At 37.1% G+C, this 17500-nt stretch overlaps 1 protein-coding gene across 2 annotated transcripts in view; it reads left to right on the top strand.

Annotated features, from left to right (window-relative positions):
• Positions 1 to 17500, top strand: part of LOC107553896 (protein Wnt-5a-like) — a 24427-nt gene that overhangs the window by 3713 nt on the left and 3214 nt on the right. For both annotated transcript variants that reach the window (XM_016236247.1, XM_016236246.1), the window contains exons 3-5: positions 6433 to 6563; positions 11875 to 12122; positions 12789 to 13081. In XM_016236247.1, coding sequence (XP_016091733.1) covers positions 6439 to 6563; positions 11875 to 12122; positions 12789 to 13081 — 666 coding nt within the window. In that variant the 5' untranslated portion in view covers positions 6433 to 6438. The remainder of the gene's footprint in view (positions 1 to 6432; positions 6564 to 11874; positions 12123 to 12788; positions 13082 to 17500) is intronic.

Raw genomic sequence — 17500 nt, 5'->3', positions numbered from 1 at the left:
AGATGGTATCTATAAATCTACCCATGAAGTCAGAAGTTTTATTTTGGAAATTATTCTTGAGATTATTGTATACTGTGGCAGCACTTGTAAACTGATACATGTACACTCCAAGCAAAGCGTCTAATAGCTTTGTACTGGAAGAAAGTGAAAAAGGCCATCTATTGTGAATCAATACCAGGTCCTTCTGTTTAGCGATGGAAAAGATGCAAAACATATATATATATATATATATATATATATATATGTGTGTGTGTAAACTTTCCTATTATGAGAATATTTGGACACCCTTTAAATCCTTTATTTCAAATTTGGATTTTTGAACGAGACCCCCCCCATATTATAAATAATGATCTTTAAAAAAGCATCATATGACCCCTTTAAATTGTTAAATCATGATATGTTTTATACGTTTTTGTATTTCTAACTTCTCCTATTGTGTTACTGCCTGAATTAACCTGTGCTGCTTCTTTTTTTTATTTATTTCCTTACTAGCGTACTATTATTCATATGTAAAAGAGATGTACAATACTACAATATTGTTGTTACACTTTCATATATTGTAAAAAAAATATTTATTTTGAAAAGTCAAACAAGTTTACTTCCTTTCATAATTTTGACATTTATCTTATTCTTAATTTTAAGAAAGTTATCTATCTGTGTATGACTTCACTGGATGAGAAAAAGAACATGTGCCTCACAACTGGAATTAAGAATTACTGTTTCATGGGAACACAGGAAAGAAACAAGAAGGCATTTTGCCAGTGTACCATCTGAATGTTTTTGAAACTGATAAAACAGTGTTTGTATATACAAGAGGTATAGTTGTAGCTTAAAAAAGTTGCAGAAATTCTTAAAATGTCTGGTTTTGCTTGAAAAGATGTAATGAGTTTACTTTAACACCTCATCTACCAAAAAAAAACTAAACAAACAAACAACAAAAGAGCCTTGTGAATTATGCAGTGGGTCTGCTTTGAAAAAATTAAAATAAGTAGGACAGACGTGTTTCATGTAAGAGCTTGCATTTTATTGTGGTAGAACTTAATTATACACTTTTTAATACTGGGTGACAGCTTTTCTGTTTTATATTTTTTAATTCATAAAAGCTCATAAAAGTAATTTATTTAGGAAGCGGTTTATGCTGGTTGAGTGAAACATTTTGTACACAGTTTAACTTAGGTTACTTTATAATTTGGGTCACAGTCAATTCGTGTGCTTGCGCGTGCCTCAAAAGAATAACTTACAAAGATACATAACAGCTACAAGTGTATGCACTACTTGTAGCACTATATAGGATAAATCACTATTATACTTTATCAACACGAATTGATAGGTGAAACAACAAGCAGCCACCCACAAATAGTCTATAAACAAAGCATCAGGCTGTCTTTGAGTTCACATGAACAACGGTTAAAGTTACTCGTTGTCAGGCTACCCCTCCGTTCAATTAGGCCTAAAACATCGAGAGTCACGCAGACCTATAACAACCCAGCCACAACACATAATTGCGAATAACATGCCTTACCTTAACACAGAATCGACCAGAGTCCAACGTTTATATTTTTTCTACGAATCTTTAAGTTAACATGTACTAAACATGAGTGGAATTTGCACTGCAGCGCCCCCACACCTTGATGCTCATGACAAGAATAGCATGTATAGTTTTCTGTATTGAAGTGAATTAGGTTTAAATCGCCATCATGCATGAATTAATGAATGATATTTTTGCAATTTTACCCATAATAATCCACGATGATCACATTACACAAAACTGAAATTGCACGTCAAAATAACATAGTCAATATTTTTTGAGACCCCCCAAAATTTCACAAATCACGTTTTCAGGGGAGCCCGTGTCTTATTAAGGGGAGCTGAGCTCCCCCTTGCTCCCCCGTAGTTTGCACCCTGCCCTTCACTATAGAAAATGTCTCCGGGTTATGTATGTCATCCTGGTCCTCTGAGAAGGGAACAAGATGCAGCATCATTGTGTTGACACTATTGGTACACTTCCAGTGTGTGCCGGTGTCTGAAACACAAGTGAAATCATGTTGAAGTATGGCGACATGATGCAGGTGGGGATGCAACCATTATAGATAGTGTTGGTAGACTCTGAGGAATAATCACGGTTTCACGATTATCATGATTATTATGCATTTATTCATTTCACAACATTACTTATGCATAAAATCACATGAACACTCTTTAGATTTGAAAGTGTTATTTATTGCTTCCTTTTGAAACAGAAATAACACAGTAACCAAATAATACAGTACAAAATAATAATAAAGACAAACAACAAGTTAATCTCTCCCATTGGAATTAAAAAAGGTGACCTCTGCTTTGTAAATATCCATGTCAGTATTTCCCTTTTGAAAATAACAAATGAAAATAGATCACAAAAGTATTCAGTGTTTTCAGTTTGTACATTATTTCTACATTTCTTTTGGACCTGAGGTAGAGGACTTGGAAACATGGTGAAAAAAAAATCCTCTTGGTCTTTGACATAAATAATACTATAACAGGGATAATAAATATGTTAATAATATGTTAATGTTAATGAAGCATTATTATTAATACAAGACACATTTTTACTTTGTTTATCCCCCAGGGGAAACTGTTACTGTTACATACTAATTTTAATAATCTTTTTAATATTTCATCTGATTTTACATGTGGCCTGAGAAAATCATGTCTATTATTTTGGTTTGTGAGATTGGAGATCATGCTGCACACACACAGAAACATTCAGGAGTATGAAAAATTGTCTCGATCGATTGAATAATTAAAGTAGCTAAATATTATAATTCATTCATTCAAATAAATGTGACCTTACCTTACTATTTCCTCTCTGTCTGATCTGAAGCGGGCAGAATGCTAAGCTAACGAGCCATAGCTTTGCGTCAGGTGGTTCTTCATGCCGTGCATTAAAATGGTTTAATGCAAAGCTAGCCGTGCATTATTCCTTATGTATTCGCTCTTTTAGCACCAGTTTTTTTCAGCAATATTTAAATGATGCCCTCGTCATACTTGGTGTACCCAAAATGTTAATACCCAAAAGGCATTCTCTGGTGGAAATAAAGCTTCGTTGTTTGGTCCCTCTGTCAAAGTTAATCTAGTGTGTGTAGTAGCCGATGTGTCTCTGATAAGCATGGCACTTTAAGCTGGTGCACGGCTGGTGTAACTTTGTTTTGTGCAAGTTGCAACAGTTCCATTCCGTGCAACAGAAAGACTCAGTGTAGCGCAGCCTTTACGATGAATTAACCATGACGTTTTAAAGCGCGGTTAATCGTGAAATTGGTTAATTGCTGCATCCCTAGATGCAGGGTCTCATTCCCTTATCAGGGAAACAGGATTACATATGTAACCTGGAGACATTCCCCTAGGATCGAACTTTGACACTGTGCCTTGGTGTTGATACTATGGGAATGTTAATATACACAAGGATGATTCTGTATCCAAACTGTAAACCATATGAATGTGTGTGGAAAGGACCAGCCTGCTGCAGCACAAACATCTTGCAAAGGCATACCCTAATAGAATGCCTTAGAAGGTGCCAAACCCTGAGTGGCAAAGTACTAGAGGCAAAGGCAACCCATGTGCCTCATAGGCCAGGAAAATTGCGTATGTGATCCAATGCGATAGACACTGCTTGGTGACTGCAGTACCCTTGCTGCGTCCATCAAAGCATAACAAAAGTTGATTTGATTTATGCCGCTCTAGAGGGAAGAAGGCCTGAAGTACAACTGGCTGAGTGGTCGAAGAGGGCACCTTCGGAATGTATTCTTGTCTAGGGAGCAGAATTACTTTGGCCTGTCCAGGGGCAAAATCTATGCAGGATGAGGTTACGGAATGAGCTGCCATTTCAGGGCAAACAGTTTCCTTGCGGAGAAGGCTCTAGTATTTAGTACGGTCTCAACAACCACGGTTGAGAGACCAAAGTCTATAATGTGGTCCCCCTCAGGGGCCAGACCCACAGTTTTCAGATCTCGGGCCATGTGTAGTGAATAAAGCCCAGCACTTGAGATAGAAGGTCTTCCTGGATGGGAATTTTCCATGGAGCACAATCTAGGAAAGATATAAGGTCCAAGAACCAAAGGGGCTATGAGCAACAGGCGTATTCCATCTTGTCGAAGCCTTGCTAGAACTCCGGGTAACAGAGCTATTGAGAAATAATCATACAGATGCAACCTTGGCCAGGTCTGTACTAACTGAGGCAAACACTGGTGCTCCCGGCCCCCTTTTCAGAAGAGGGCAGAGCTTCAAGAGCTCATGTTCCGGCATACCGGCAACAACAAAACAGGACAAACTTATGCACTGAAAATGTCAGAAACTCTCAGTAGCTGTGTACAGCCTTATATGTTGCTTTCATAAGCAATTTTTAACTACCACATTTGATCATTCTGGTAGCACATGAAGGCAGCATCAGTGAAAACAATGGTAGCTTTAGCAAAAATTAGCCTTACAAATTGCCAAGAAACTCTTTCAGAAAGGCAATTTGGAAAACAAAATATGACGTGTGATACTTACTTTGTCTGGAGATGACGTTCGTGCACAAAGCATTGGTATTGATCCCTCTTTCAGAATCAACCTTTGTGAAAATCCAGCGTTGAACTGACTCTTGTTTGTGAGGCAGTACGGCGTAAAATGATTGGCACAAACATATAGGACTTTATCGATTTTTTCCAGGACATTTCCTTCGAAAATAAAACTTAACCACAGTGTCCTTAGCGGCTCAGATGGAGGGAGTCTATGGAGACTCCTATGTTCGTTGGTGCATTCCAACACACGACACTTATAATGCCTCTTTGGCACTGACATTGTATTTCCAGCAGCTGCAGCAAGAAAACAGTAATGGCAGACTGCTGCTTCTCACTCATGTATCTGTGCTAATTCGGCAGCGATCATCACAAATGGGTGGGATTTCTCCCTACAGTGATGTCAACGTAGGGAGAAATCTGGAAATGCTTGTTCTGAGAGACTGTTTATGATTTATTGGGATTATATAAAATGAGTGGGTGGATTTTTACCATTATAGCCTGGTTGTTTTACATACTGCGGCCACACAACTGTGTTCAAACACCTTATAAAAATGATTTTTGCATAATAGATCCCCTTTAACAACTATATATAAATAATCAAATTTTATTTTGGAAATTATTGCATTTACTTAAATGTTTTTCTATAGCTGTGTCCCAATTCAGCGGCTGCAGGTGTTAAATGGGACATCTAGCTTATGGGGGATTATTCTTGTCACCTATCAATCATGAGTGACAGTAAAGTTTGTACTGTACTTTTTTTTGTTATATTTAACTGTTTGAAAACAAAACAGGATTCACAAACTGTCTAAACATGTTCACCTTGGTCCATTATGTATATGATAAAAATTATAAACTACCTATAAAATCGCATCTTAGTGAGAAAAGTAAACTTTTAGTGTTTTCAAGTAAGATGAAGCTCAATATTTACATTTGAAACTGTAACATTGTCTTAAAATATTGTCTTAAAAAAATATTTTAATAATTAAATAAAAATCCTGTCGTCACATAATAAACCTTGGGATAGTCTGGTCCTTGAAGGATCGATTCTTTGTATCCTTCATGGCCCAGGACACGAAGGACACATTTGGAGGAGGGACAGCCTTTGTCGCACTGATGTGACATTGATGTCTATTTCATAATATATATAAATTCATAGTCTGCATTTCAAGATTCAAGATTTTTTATTTTTTCACATACATGGTTATATATAGAGAATATATGACCAGCAGTGAAATGTAAGTCAGGTCCGCTCCATGGACAGAGCAATTATTAAAGAATACAAACACAAGAAAATTATATATAAATATAGGTATGGAAAAAGTAAGATAAAAAAAATAAGCATAAAATAAAATGCGCAGGACAGTATATTGTAGACTTAATAAATATTAAGATGAGCAGGAATGTACAAGAGAAGAATGTGCAAACAGGTTGTACAGGGTAGTTACATAGCAGCAATAGAGGTAAAAAAGTAAATAAATAAAATATTACAGAAATTGCTGTGCATTTTCAATTGTGCATGTCATATCTTAATTTGCTATTTAGACTGGTGTGTCTAAACTACAGGGATGTTTTGGGGTTCATGTTTATAGAGTTTATGTTTATATCTCATATAAATATGCGATACACAGACAGGCTTTCTAGATTATGCATTGAGATTGTAAGCCTCCCTCAGGTTAGGCTCTCTCTGTTTAAAGGACTGCAATTTTTCATATACAAAGTGGTGTTTTTAACTTTCACAATATAGTAACTTGGATCAAAATTATTATGCAGATATAAGCTGTAACTCTTTCTTTTCTTCATTTTGCACAGATAAACACATTCTTCAAATGTCTCCACTAGCACACAGAGTAACAGCTGAGCTTTGTGTGAAATATAACTCGTCATCTTGTTTCTTCAGGTCAGAATGTTGTTCAAGCTGAAGTTGATGCGCTCGGGGTGGGGTGGAATCATGGATTCACGACACGGAGCGGTCACCATTACCTTCTGTGCCTTCTTTATGCAAGTGTTTGTGGAAGCTAGCTCATGGTGGTATGTAGTGTTTTTTCAAAAATACATTTGAAAATACAAAGTCATCATAGTATGTATGGGTTTCATTCATTCAAGAAACATTGTTTTTTTGTGTAACTCTGTATGTCTTATACGTTGTGCAACATGTCTGTGAGGATCCATTTCTTCCTCATACTGCTGAATTTCAGGATGAAAAACTGATTCACTTTTTCGAAACGCTCAAAATACCACATAAAAATACAACAAAAACTCTACACATGCATAAAACAGCTTTTACAAACCCAAGACCTGTCTAAAAAGGCCAATAAGAGACTATTAACTACAACTCTTCCTTTTAATTATTCATTAATTTAATTAATGAGACACAAATGTCTCATTAAAAATATTTGACCATTTTTAAACTGATCGGAGATTAGGTTTGCTGCTGGTGTGATCATTGATTCATGGGTTCACTGGCATCATCACCCCCTAGCAACGAACCATTGAAATTTAGAAACATTTTGAAACAGTTATGACAAAACAAAGCCTTGTTTACTGAAATCATGTGACTTTGGCAGTTTGATACATGCTCCAAACCACTGGTTCGAAACAAATGATTCACAAATGTTTTGAAGCGTCACGAAGAAGTGCTTCAAAAGCACCCATCACTACCGTTTCACCGTTTGTATCACTCCACTTGTAGCATTTCTCACAGCGACTGTCATGGTGGATGCACAAATCCACTATAATTTTTGAAATAATACTGTTGTTGTGTCACAGAATGTAGTTTGAAGAGGTGTTTTTTTGTTGTTGTTGTTTTTGTTTTTTTGGTGAGAATGCAGTTGTTTAAACTTCAAATGTGCTGTTTATTAATAAAAATGTGAAATGTGATCTCCAGTGCGTTAGCGGCCATTCAGTGCTCATGAGCCCCCTGAGAAAAGCCGGTAACACTTTACTTGAAGGGGTGTGCATAAGACTGACATGACACCTTAATAATCATGACATGACACATGTCATGAATATGAAGGAGGTTTTATGCATGTTTGTGACAACTGTCATTAAGTGTCATTCGCTCAGTTATGTCATTTTTAATGCAAATATGACATTATTTGACCTAACCCTACCCCTACCCTTACCCCTAACCATAGCCCATAACAAAGACATCTCAAACAATGTCATCTTTGCATTAAAAATTACATAACTGAGCGAATGACACTTAATGACTGTTGTCATAAACATGCATAAAAAAACCTTCATATTCATGATATGTGTCATGTCATAATTATGTAGGTGTCATGCCATGATTATGAAGGTGTCATGTCAGTCTTATGCACACCCCTTCAAGTAAAGTGTAACCGAAAAGCCTTATCTCAGCCAGCTTTTCTGGAATTTGCTGCTGGCTCTAATGTCTCTAGCAGTTAAACATGAGATATAATTCATTTCGGAGTATATCCAATGGGCACTCTTTCATCTCATTAATCTATTATTTGTTCTAGAGCAAATAGTTTTGACTGAGAGCAAAGTTTCATAACTGTATTTTTATGTAACTTCGATGCTGTATCAGAGTGCTGCCTTTGTACTCTTCACTGAATTGCATATAAACTTTTATAATGGCATTTTTGTTTATTAAATATTAATGTTGAATAAATAACATTTTATATAAATAATAGTAATATCATTTAATATTAGTATTTGGTATTGAGACAGGTCTGTGTGTTAGTTGTAAGGGTGGTTTCCCTACAGTGGTCCAGGCTGTGGGATTGCTGAATGACTAAAGAAATGATATCAGCACGATGGTATAAAACTGTACATTTCTTGTCTATTACCACCCACTGCCACTTGACTGAAATAAGCACAGTTGGAATAGCTAAATACTGTATGTTGGAGAGCGTTGCTATTGAGTGACTATATTGTATCGCAGTAGGTAGCACTTCAAAGTTAATGCTGAATCAAGACTAGTTAGCACATAATTTATAATTGAAATGGTTTAATAATAGTATTTCGTTATTATGGTTACACTTGAGTTGGTTATAAATAGATGAAGGATGCCCAGCATGTATGTAAAATGTTACCTTAGTTAAGAGACAGAAAGAGAGAGAGGGGGTTATAGAGAGACGGAGAAAAAGAGGGAGAGAAGGCAGAGCCCCAAGAAGAGAGTGCTAGCAAAGAAATGAGGTTGCAAAGAGAAAGAGACAGAGACAGAGCAACATTTGCAATCTTCTTTTATCCCTTCCATGACCATGTGACTAAAAACCAAATGTGAGACATTCAAACTGACCATTCAGCAGATTACAGCTTCACCTACTGTGCAAAAGGTCTAATAATTAGTAGACCCCCAATGTATACACATCTTGGCCTACAGGCCTTAATCACTATCAGGACCTCTGTGCCTTCAGGAATTCCAAATGTCCCTTTTGTTACTCAAGATAGGTTTGGGACAGGAAAGCAGAAGTCTTTCATTATTTTTGACCCTACATAGTGATGATGATTACATTGTTACATTGATGGCGACAAGTGACTGTCTTTATGAGTGAGTAAACAGTAAAGACTTTTATATTGAAAGAAACTGAAAGAAGGAATAATTAAAAGTAAATAAATATAGGAAATTATTTTTACTTTCAACAACATACAGCAAACAAATGCATTGTTCATTGTCGTGGTGGGAAATCCCCTTAAAGGTGACATATCATGAAAATCTGACTTCTCCAGGTTTTAAGTGCTATAATCAGGTCCCCGGTGCAGCTACCAAAGAAGGAAATGTGAAAAAGATTAACCCAGTAACTTTGTTTTGGCAAGACTTTTTCTGCAAGCCTTTGAAAAAACGAGCACATCTGATTTCGCTCCCCTAGTGACATTGCAAAGGGATCTCATTATAATATTACCGCCTCTTGATCTGTAAGTTTACACCCCCGCCACCATCATTGTGTTTTCGCAAGCGACAATGGTGTACCAGTTCTAATGCCATGGTGAAAGTTTGAGCAAAGCATGCTAACAGTTCTGTCTTTGGCTGCACAGACAAGCACAGAACACTGTTTAGAGTCCCAGCCTCAGAGACAACAGAGCAGTGGATTTATTGATTTATTTACTGTATATTGCTGCTGCCACACAGATCTAATATAAACATCCGATTTCTTTTCCAGCTGTTTATCTTCACTGACGTAACCAAATGTTTTTGTAACTCGTGTGTTTTTAACGTAAACTTGTGTGTGAATGAGAGCTTAGTTTAGTACTCGCATGCTGTGACAGCCGCTTTCTGTGCGTGTGCTTCGGATGTGTGCGCTCAGAAAACCTTATATCTGAAGTTTAAACTAATATGGTTTAAAACGTATAATTTCAGCATGATAAACATGATAATCAGAACCAAAACAGATGTTTTTTAGCAGGTACAAGCTATAATGGCACAGCTCTATTCTGGAAAAGGGGGCGGGGAACAGCAGCTCATTTGCATTTAAAGAGACATGCATATAAACAGCCGTTTCTGCTTCCACTCAAAATAGGCATTTTCAAAATGATGTAATACATGATTTGTGGGGTATTTTGAGCTGAAACGTCACAGACACATTCTGGGGACACCTGAGACTTATATTACATATTGTGAAAAGGGGCATAATATGTCTTCTTTAACATTTGAAAGGATACTATGACAAAGATATGACTTTCCTCAGCGGACATTCAAACTAATGTTTATTGTGAACATGAGATTGAGCTGAAGAATGAATGCTGTATCAGATGCAGGTAATCACACTCACTCTGTCCATCTCTCTGTCATAATAATCTACATAATACAATAAGCTTGCAAAGAAGCAAATCAGCGTTCCTTCATTACTAGTTCTAAAGTTATGTTTTTAAATTAGCAACAGAGGTTTGGGCTCAGCTGTTAAACTGTCAACTTAAGATTTGAGGAAGGTAGTACTGTAGTTCTGCACACAAACAGGTTTTTTAAGACGGTTGTTTCTTATTTATCAGAAAACCTTATATCTGAAGTTTAAACTAATATGGTTTAAAACGTATAATTTCAGCATGATAAACATGATAATCAGAACCAAAACAGATGTTTTTTAGCAGGTACAAGCTATAATGGCACAGCTCTATTCTGGAAAAGGGGGCGGGGAACAGCAGCTCATTTGCATTTAAAGAGACATGCATATAAACAGCCGTTTCTGCTTCCACTCAAAATAGGCATTTTCAAAATGATGTAATACATGATTTGTGGGGTATTTTGAGCTGAAACGTCACAGACACATTCTGGGGACACCTGAGACTTATATTACATATTGTGAAAAGGGGCATAATATGTCTTCTTTAACATTTGAAAGGATACTATGACAAAGATATGACTTTCCTCAGCGGACATTCAAACTAATGTTTATTGTGAACATGAGATTGAGCTGAAGAATGAATGCTGTATCAGATGCAGGTAATCACACTCACTCTGTCCATCTCTCTGTCATAATAATCTACATAATACAATAAGCTTGCAAAGAAGCAAATCAGCGTTCCTTCATTACTAGTTCTAAAGTTATGTTTTTGAATTAGCAACAGAGGTTTGGGCTCAGCTGTTAAACTGTCAACTTAAGATTTGAGGAAGGTAGTACTGTAGTTCTGCACACAAAATTGCATTTAAAGAGACATGCACATAAACAGCGTGTTTCTGCTTCCACTCAAAATAGGCATTTTCAAAATGATGTAATACATGATTTGTGGGGTATTTTGAGCTGAAACGTCACAGACACATTCTGGGGACACCTGAGACTTATATTACATATTGTGAAAAGGGGCATAATATGTCTTCTTTAACATTTGAAAGGATACTATGACAAAGATATGACTTTCCTCAGCGGACATTCAAACTAATGTTTATTGTGAATATGAGATTGAGCTGAAGAATGAATGCTGTATCAGATGCAGGTAATCACACTCACTCTGTCCATCTCTCTGTCATAATAATCTACATAATACAATAAGCTTGCAAAGAAGCAAATCAGCGTTCCTTCATTACTAGTTCTAAAGTTATGTTTTTGAATTAGCAACAGAGGTTTGGGCTCAGCTGTTAAACTGTCAACTTAAGATTTGAGGAAGGTAGTACTGTAGTTCTGCACACAAAAAGGTTTTTTAAGACGGTTGTTTCTTATTTATTTACACACTTGTGCCATCAAACTGTTGTACAAACACAATATCACACTCGTAGCCATGTGATATCGCTCTATATCTGCATGGCTGTGATTACCTATAGCATTGTGGAATCACAGCCATGCTGATATACAGCGATATCACATGGCTACAAGTGTGATATTGCTCATATATACAAAAATCATCACTAAATTTGTGTGCTTGTGCATGGGGTGTCTTCCAGGTCTCTAGCGATGAATCCCCTCCTGATACCAGAAGCGTATATCATAGGAGGACAGCCGCTGTGCAGTCAACTAGCTGGACTGTCTAAAGGTCAGAAGAAGCTTTGCCAGCTGTACCAAGATCACATGCAGTTCATTGGAGAGGGCGCCAAGACAGGCATCCGGGAGTGCCAATACCAGTTTCGCAACCGCCGCTGGAACTGCAGCACAGTGGACAACTCCTCAGTGTTTGGCAGAGTCATGCAGATAGGTATATTTTTAGGCAGCTGTTTTCCATTTAACAGTAATTGATGATAATCACAGATGTTTAGCTCCAAAACGGACAAAACACCATAGAAGCACCTTGTGGCATCTTGTGTGGGAGTGTTGTTCTCTAACAAAACCAAGCTCAGGCAATTCAATTCAAAAGAAACTGGTTTCTTTTAATCACCAACAACAACAAAATGCTGCTGAATATATACATGCTGATCTCTGAATATCTAATTAGGTGTGATTGCTTGTTATATATGAGGAGATATGTCCACTAGGTGGTGAGCTTACTATATGTTGCTGAATTCATTTTACAAGAGTGCATGTACCAGCACATCATTGTGATGCACCTAAATTTTTCTTTATGGTTTAAAACAAAAACATATCGGACCTACATATGTCTATTTAGTTTGAAGCTCCTTCAAACTAGTTTGAAGTTCCTTCTCTTTTTAAATTCTGACACATTAAAGCGATGCTACATAATGTACAAGACAGGTTTTCAGAACAGCAATTCTTAAGATTCTTTCAGATTTGGTCAATGTTCCTAGGATAAATATGTTAGGGTAAACGGAATAAATGATTATGATTTACTAATAAACTGTTGCTAATGAAAGCAAATAAAAAAAGGTAAATGTGAATTTGTTGTGGTGGTTGTTTGCTTTTCCAGGGAGCAGAGAGACAGCATTTACGTACGCTATCAGTGCTGCTGGCGTGGTCAATGCAGTGAGCCGTGCCTGCAGAGAGGGGGAGCTGTCGAGCTGTGGCTGCAGCAGGGCAGCGAGACCTAAAGATCTGCCACGAGACTGGCTGTGGGGCGGCTGTGGTGACAACCTCAATTATGGATATCGCTTCAGCAAGGAGTTTGTGGATGCACGTGAACGGGAAAAAACTTTCACCAAAGGCTCTATGGAGAGTGCAAGACTGCTGATGAACCTTCATAACAATGAGGCAGGACGGAGGGTAAGACAGCTGTAACTATGTGAAGATTAGTCATTTTCATCTAAACTTGCACACATGGTCAAACTAATCTGCTGTGTTCTCTCTATTTTGTTTTGTTTTCTTAAGCTTATTTCTCTTGTTTAGACTCTGCAGCTACCTTTTAGGTATTTTAGGTTCGTTTAATAATAATATAATATAATATAATATAATATAAAATAATACATATCAGTGACGTGCAGTGGTGTTGTAAAATTAGGAGGCAAAGTCGTCAAAGTTTTTTTATTTCTTTTCTTTTCCTTTCTTTTCTTTTTTTTAGATTAACATTACTTTACTTACCCTATCATAAAAAAAGAAAAGAAAAATAAATCTATTTATATTTTTACATTAACAATGTAATCAATATTCTATTTATTAAAGCCATGTAAGAAGAAGCTTTGCCAGCTGTACCAAGATCACATGCAGTTCATTGGAGAGGGCGCCAAGACAGGCATCCGGGAGTGCCAATACCAGTTTCGCAACCGCCGCTGGAACTGCAGCACAGTGGACAACTCCTCAGTGTTTGGCAGAGTCATGCAGATAGGTATATTTTTAGGCAGCTGTTTTCCATTTAACAGTAATTGATGATAATCACAGATGTTTAGCTCCAAAACGGACAAAACACCAAAGAAGCACCTTGTGGCATCTTGTGTGGGAGTGTTGTTCTCTAACAAAACCAAGCTCAGGCAATTCAATTCAAAAGAAACTGGTTTCTTTTAATCATCAACAACAACAAAATGCTGCTGAATATATACATGCTGATCTCTGAATATCTAATTAGGTGTGATTGCTTGTTATATATGAGGAGATATGTCCACTAGGTGGTGAGCTTACTGTATGTTGCTGAATTCATTTTACAAGAGTGCATGTAGTTTCCTTTCTTTTCTTTTTTTTAGATTAACATTACTTTACTTACCCTATCATAAAAAAAGAAAAGAAAAATAAATCTATTTATATTTTTACATTAACAATGTAATCAATATTCTATTTATTAAAGCCATGTATGAATCTCATTAAGTTAGTGTTTTTAAGAATTTTACATTTATTCCAAAATAATAACTCAAGGCAGTAACAATTTAAACAATAGATTTTATTTGTGAACTTATGTTTGGCTATTCTTTTTAATAGTTTAATAGTTTTCAGATCATCAGTCATCAGAGCTCTGTAAATATTGGTCACAGACACCGAGATTTACTTTAAATTTCAGCAAGCTGATTACCCACTAAAACTCACACAGATCATGTTTTCATGCAAATTTAAAGGGTTAGTTCACCCAAAAATGAAAATTCTATAATTAATTACTCACCCTCATGTTGTTCCAAACCCATCAAGTCAAGTCAAGTCACCTTTATTTATATAGCGCTTTTAACAATACAGACTGTGTCAAAGCAACTGTACAGCGTTAATTAGGAAAATAGTGTCAATAATGCAAAATGACAATAGTAAACACTCATTTTTCAGTTAAAGGCAGTTCATCATTGAATTCAGTGATGTCATCATCCAGCTCAGTTCAGTTTAAAAGTATCTGTGCAATCAAGTCAACGATAACGCTGGAAATGAAGTGTCCCCAACTAAGCAAGCCAGAGGTGTAGTCCGTGTGACATCAGTGGTTCAACTGTAAAGTTACGAAGCTACGAGAATACTCTTTTGCGCAAAGAAAACTAAAATAACGATCTGGGTCAGCGCCGCCACACGCTCGCGTCATGATACTGAGATATCATGAGACAAAAATGTGGAATAAAGTCTTTATTTTTGTTTTCTTTGCGCAAAAAAAGTATTCTCGTAGTTTCGTAACTTTACAGTTGAACCACTGATGTCACACGGACTACTTTGTCGATCATCTTGGTACTTTTCTGGACCTTAAACGTGGTAGTTACCTTGCTGTCTATGGGAGGGTGAGAGAGCCCTCATATTTCATCCCGTGTGACATCAGTGGTTCAACTGTAAAGTTACGAAGCTACGAGAATACTCTTTTGCGCAAAGAAAACTAAAATAACGATCTGGGTCAGCGCCGCCACACGCTCGCGTCATGATACTGTCGTGAACGCGCATCTACAAGTGACGCAGTAGAGACAAAAATGTGGAATAAAGTCTTTATTTTTGTTTTCTTTGCGCAAAAAAAGTATTCTCGTAGTTTCGTAACTTTACAGTTGAACCACTGATGTCACACGGACTACTTTGTCGATCATCTTGGTACTTTTCTGGACCTTAAACGTGGTAGTTACCTTGCTGTCTATGGGAGGGCGAGAGAGCCCTCATATTTCATCAAAAATATCTTAAATTGTGTTCCGAAGATGAACGAAAGTCTTACGGGTTTCGAACAACACGAGGGTCAGTAATTAATGACAGAATTTTAATTTTTGGGAGAACTAACCCTTTAAGATTTATTTTGACATAACAAGGTGGTTATATCTAAGTGTGTTAGTTGTTTACTTATTTTTTATAATTTGTCTTCCCATTATATTTTTTATTTAGACTGATTAGTGAATGCGCATGAACAGAGGCGGGATTTATCGCATGAACCAATCACAGCCAAACATTAGCAGTCATATCCAATCATATCGCAATGGAGGCATTGCGCCTGCTGCAGTTTGTGTCATTGATGTAAATCAAAGAACAAAAGAAAAAGAGAAATCGCTCACTGCTCTGCAATTTATGGTTTATTTGAAGATTGTTTTAAGTTCACTTAAATTTAAAGTTATATTTTTCAAAGCTTATTAAATGCTAAAAACTAATGGCTTTCAATTATACTGTAATGTTGAATTGCTATAACCATTGGCGACAATTGAGGGAAAATGCATTTAATAGAGACGTCAAAAGCAATATTGGTATCAGTGATACTGGCCTTCATTAATAATAGTTACTACTTAGTAAAAAGATGCCATTAAACACATATTTAAAATATACTATCTTTATGTTTACCGGTCTGTCTTCAGAAGTGGACATTCACCCGAGACTGCCTTGCTCTCAGTTGTTGAAGCCCTAAGACTGGCAAGAGCGGATTCCAAATCCTCAATACTTATCTTGTTGGATCTGTCCTCTGCTTTTGACAAGGTTAACCACCAGATTCTCCTGTCAACCCTATTGGCAAAGTGCATCTCAGGAACCGCACTCCAGTGGTTTGAGTCTTACCTCTCAGATAGGTCCTTCGAGATATCTTGGAGAGGTGAGATGTCCAAGTCGTGCCATCTAGCTACTGGGGTGCCTCAGGGCTCAGTTCTTGGACCACTTCTCTTCTCTGTCTACATGGCATCACTAGGTTCTGTCATTCAGAAACATCCTAGCCAGCAACCAGTTTCGGCCCAGATCCCGGCCTGATCTGGGCCAACACTATGTTGCTGTCTGGGATGGCTTTTCATATCACTGCTATGCTGATGACATTCAACTCTACCTCTCATTCCATCCTGATGATCCGACAATAGCTGCTTGCATCTCAGCTTGTCTAACAGACATTATTTGCTGGATGAAGGACCATCACCTTCAACTCAACCTGGCCAAGACAGAACTGCTTGTGGTTCCATCAAACTTATTGTTTCATCACAATTTCATCATCCAGTTAGGCACATCAACTATAAATCCTTCAAAAACAGCCAGAAGCCCTGGAGTAATGATTGATGATCAGCTGACTTTCTCAGACCACATTGCTAAAACTGCCCGGTCCTGCAGATTTGCTTTATTCAACATCAAGAAGATCAGGCCCTTTCTTTCAGAACATGCTTCACAACTCCTTGTTCAAGCTCTTGTTCTGTCCAGGCTGGACTATTGCAATGCTCTCTTGGCAGGTCTTCCAGCCAGTTCTATCAAACCTTTACAATTAATCCAGAACGCGGCAGCAAGATACATTTTTAATGAGCTGAAAAGAATGCACGTCACACCTCTGTTTATCAATTTGCACTGGCTACCAATAGCTGCTCGCATAAAATTCAAGGCATTAATGTTTGCCTACAAAACCACTGGCTCTGCACAACTTTACCTAAATTCATTACTTCAGACTTTTGTGCCAACTCGAAGCTTGCATTCTGCAAGTGAACGGCACATTATTGTGCCATCCCAAAGAGGCACAAAATCACTTTCACAGACTTTTACATTAGAAATTCCCTCCTGGTGGAATGACCTGCCCAACTCAATCCTTATCCATCTTCAAGAATCGGCTAAAATCACATCTCTTCTATCTTTGTTTGACCCTATAACTCTAGCACTCTCTATTCTAATTATATTATTTAAAAATACTTGCCCCTTTTAGACTTGTACTCTATTTATTTACTAACTGCTTGTTTTTCTTTAAAAAATAAAAAAATAACGCTAGCTTCTCTATTCTTTTTATTCTTTTTGTATTCTATTTGTTTTCTTTATATTTATTATACAATTAACAAAAAGCAAAAAAAGGCCTCTAACACTAGCTTG

This window comes from Sinocyclocheilus grahami, unplaced genomic scaffold (assembly GCF_001515645.1).
Source record: "Sinocyclocheilus grahami isolate Dianchi unplaced genomic scaffold, SAMN03320097.WGS_v1.1 scaffold484.1, whole genome shotgun sequence".
NCBI lineage: Eukaryota > Metazoa > Chordata > Actinopteri > Cypriniformes > Cyprinidae > Sinocyclocheilus > Sinocyclocheilus grahami.
Note: the sequence above shows the minus strand (reverse complement) of the source record. Positions and strands in the feature narration are given on the sequence as shown.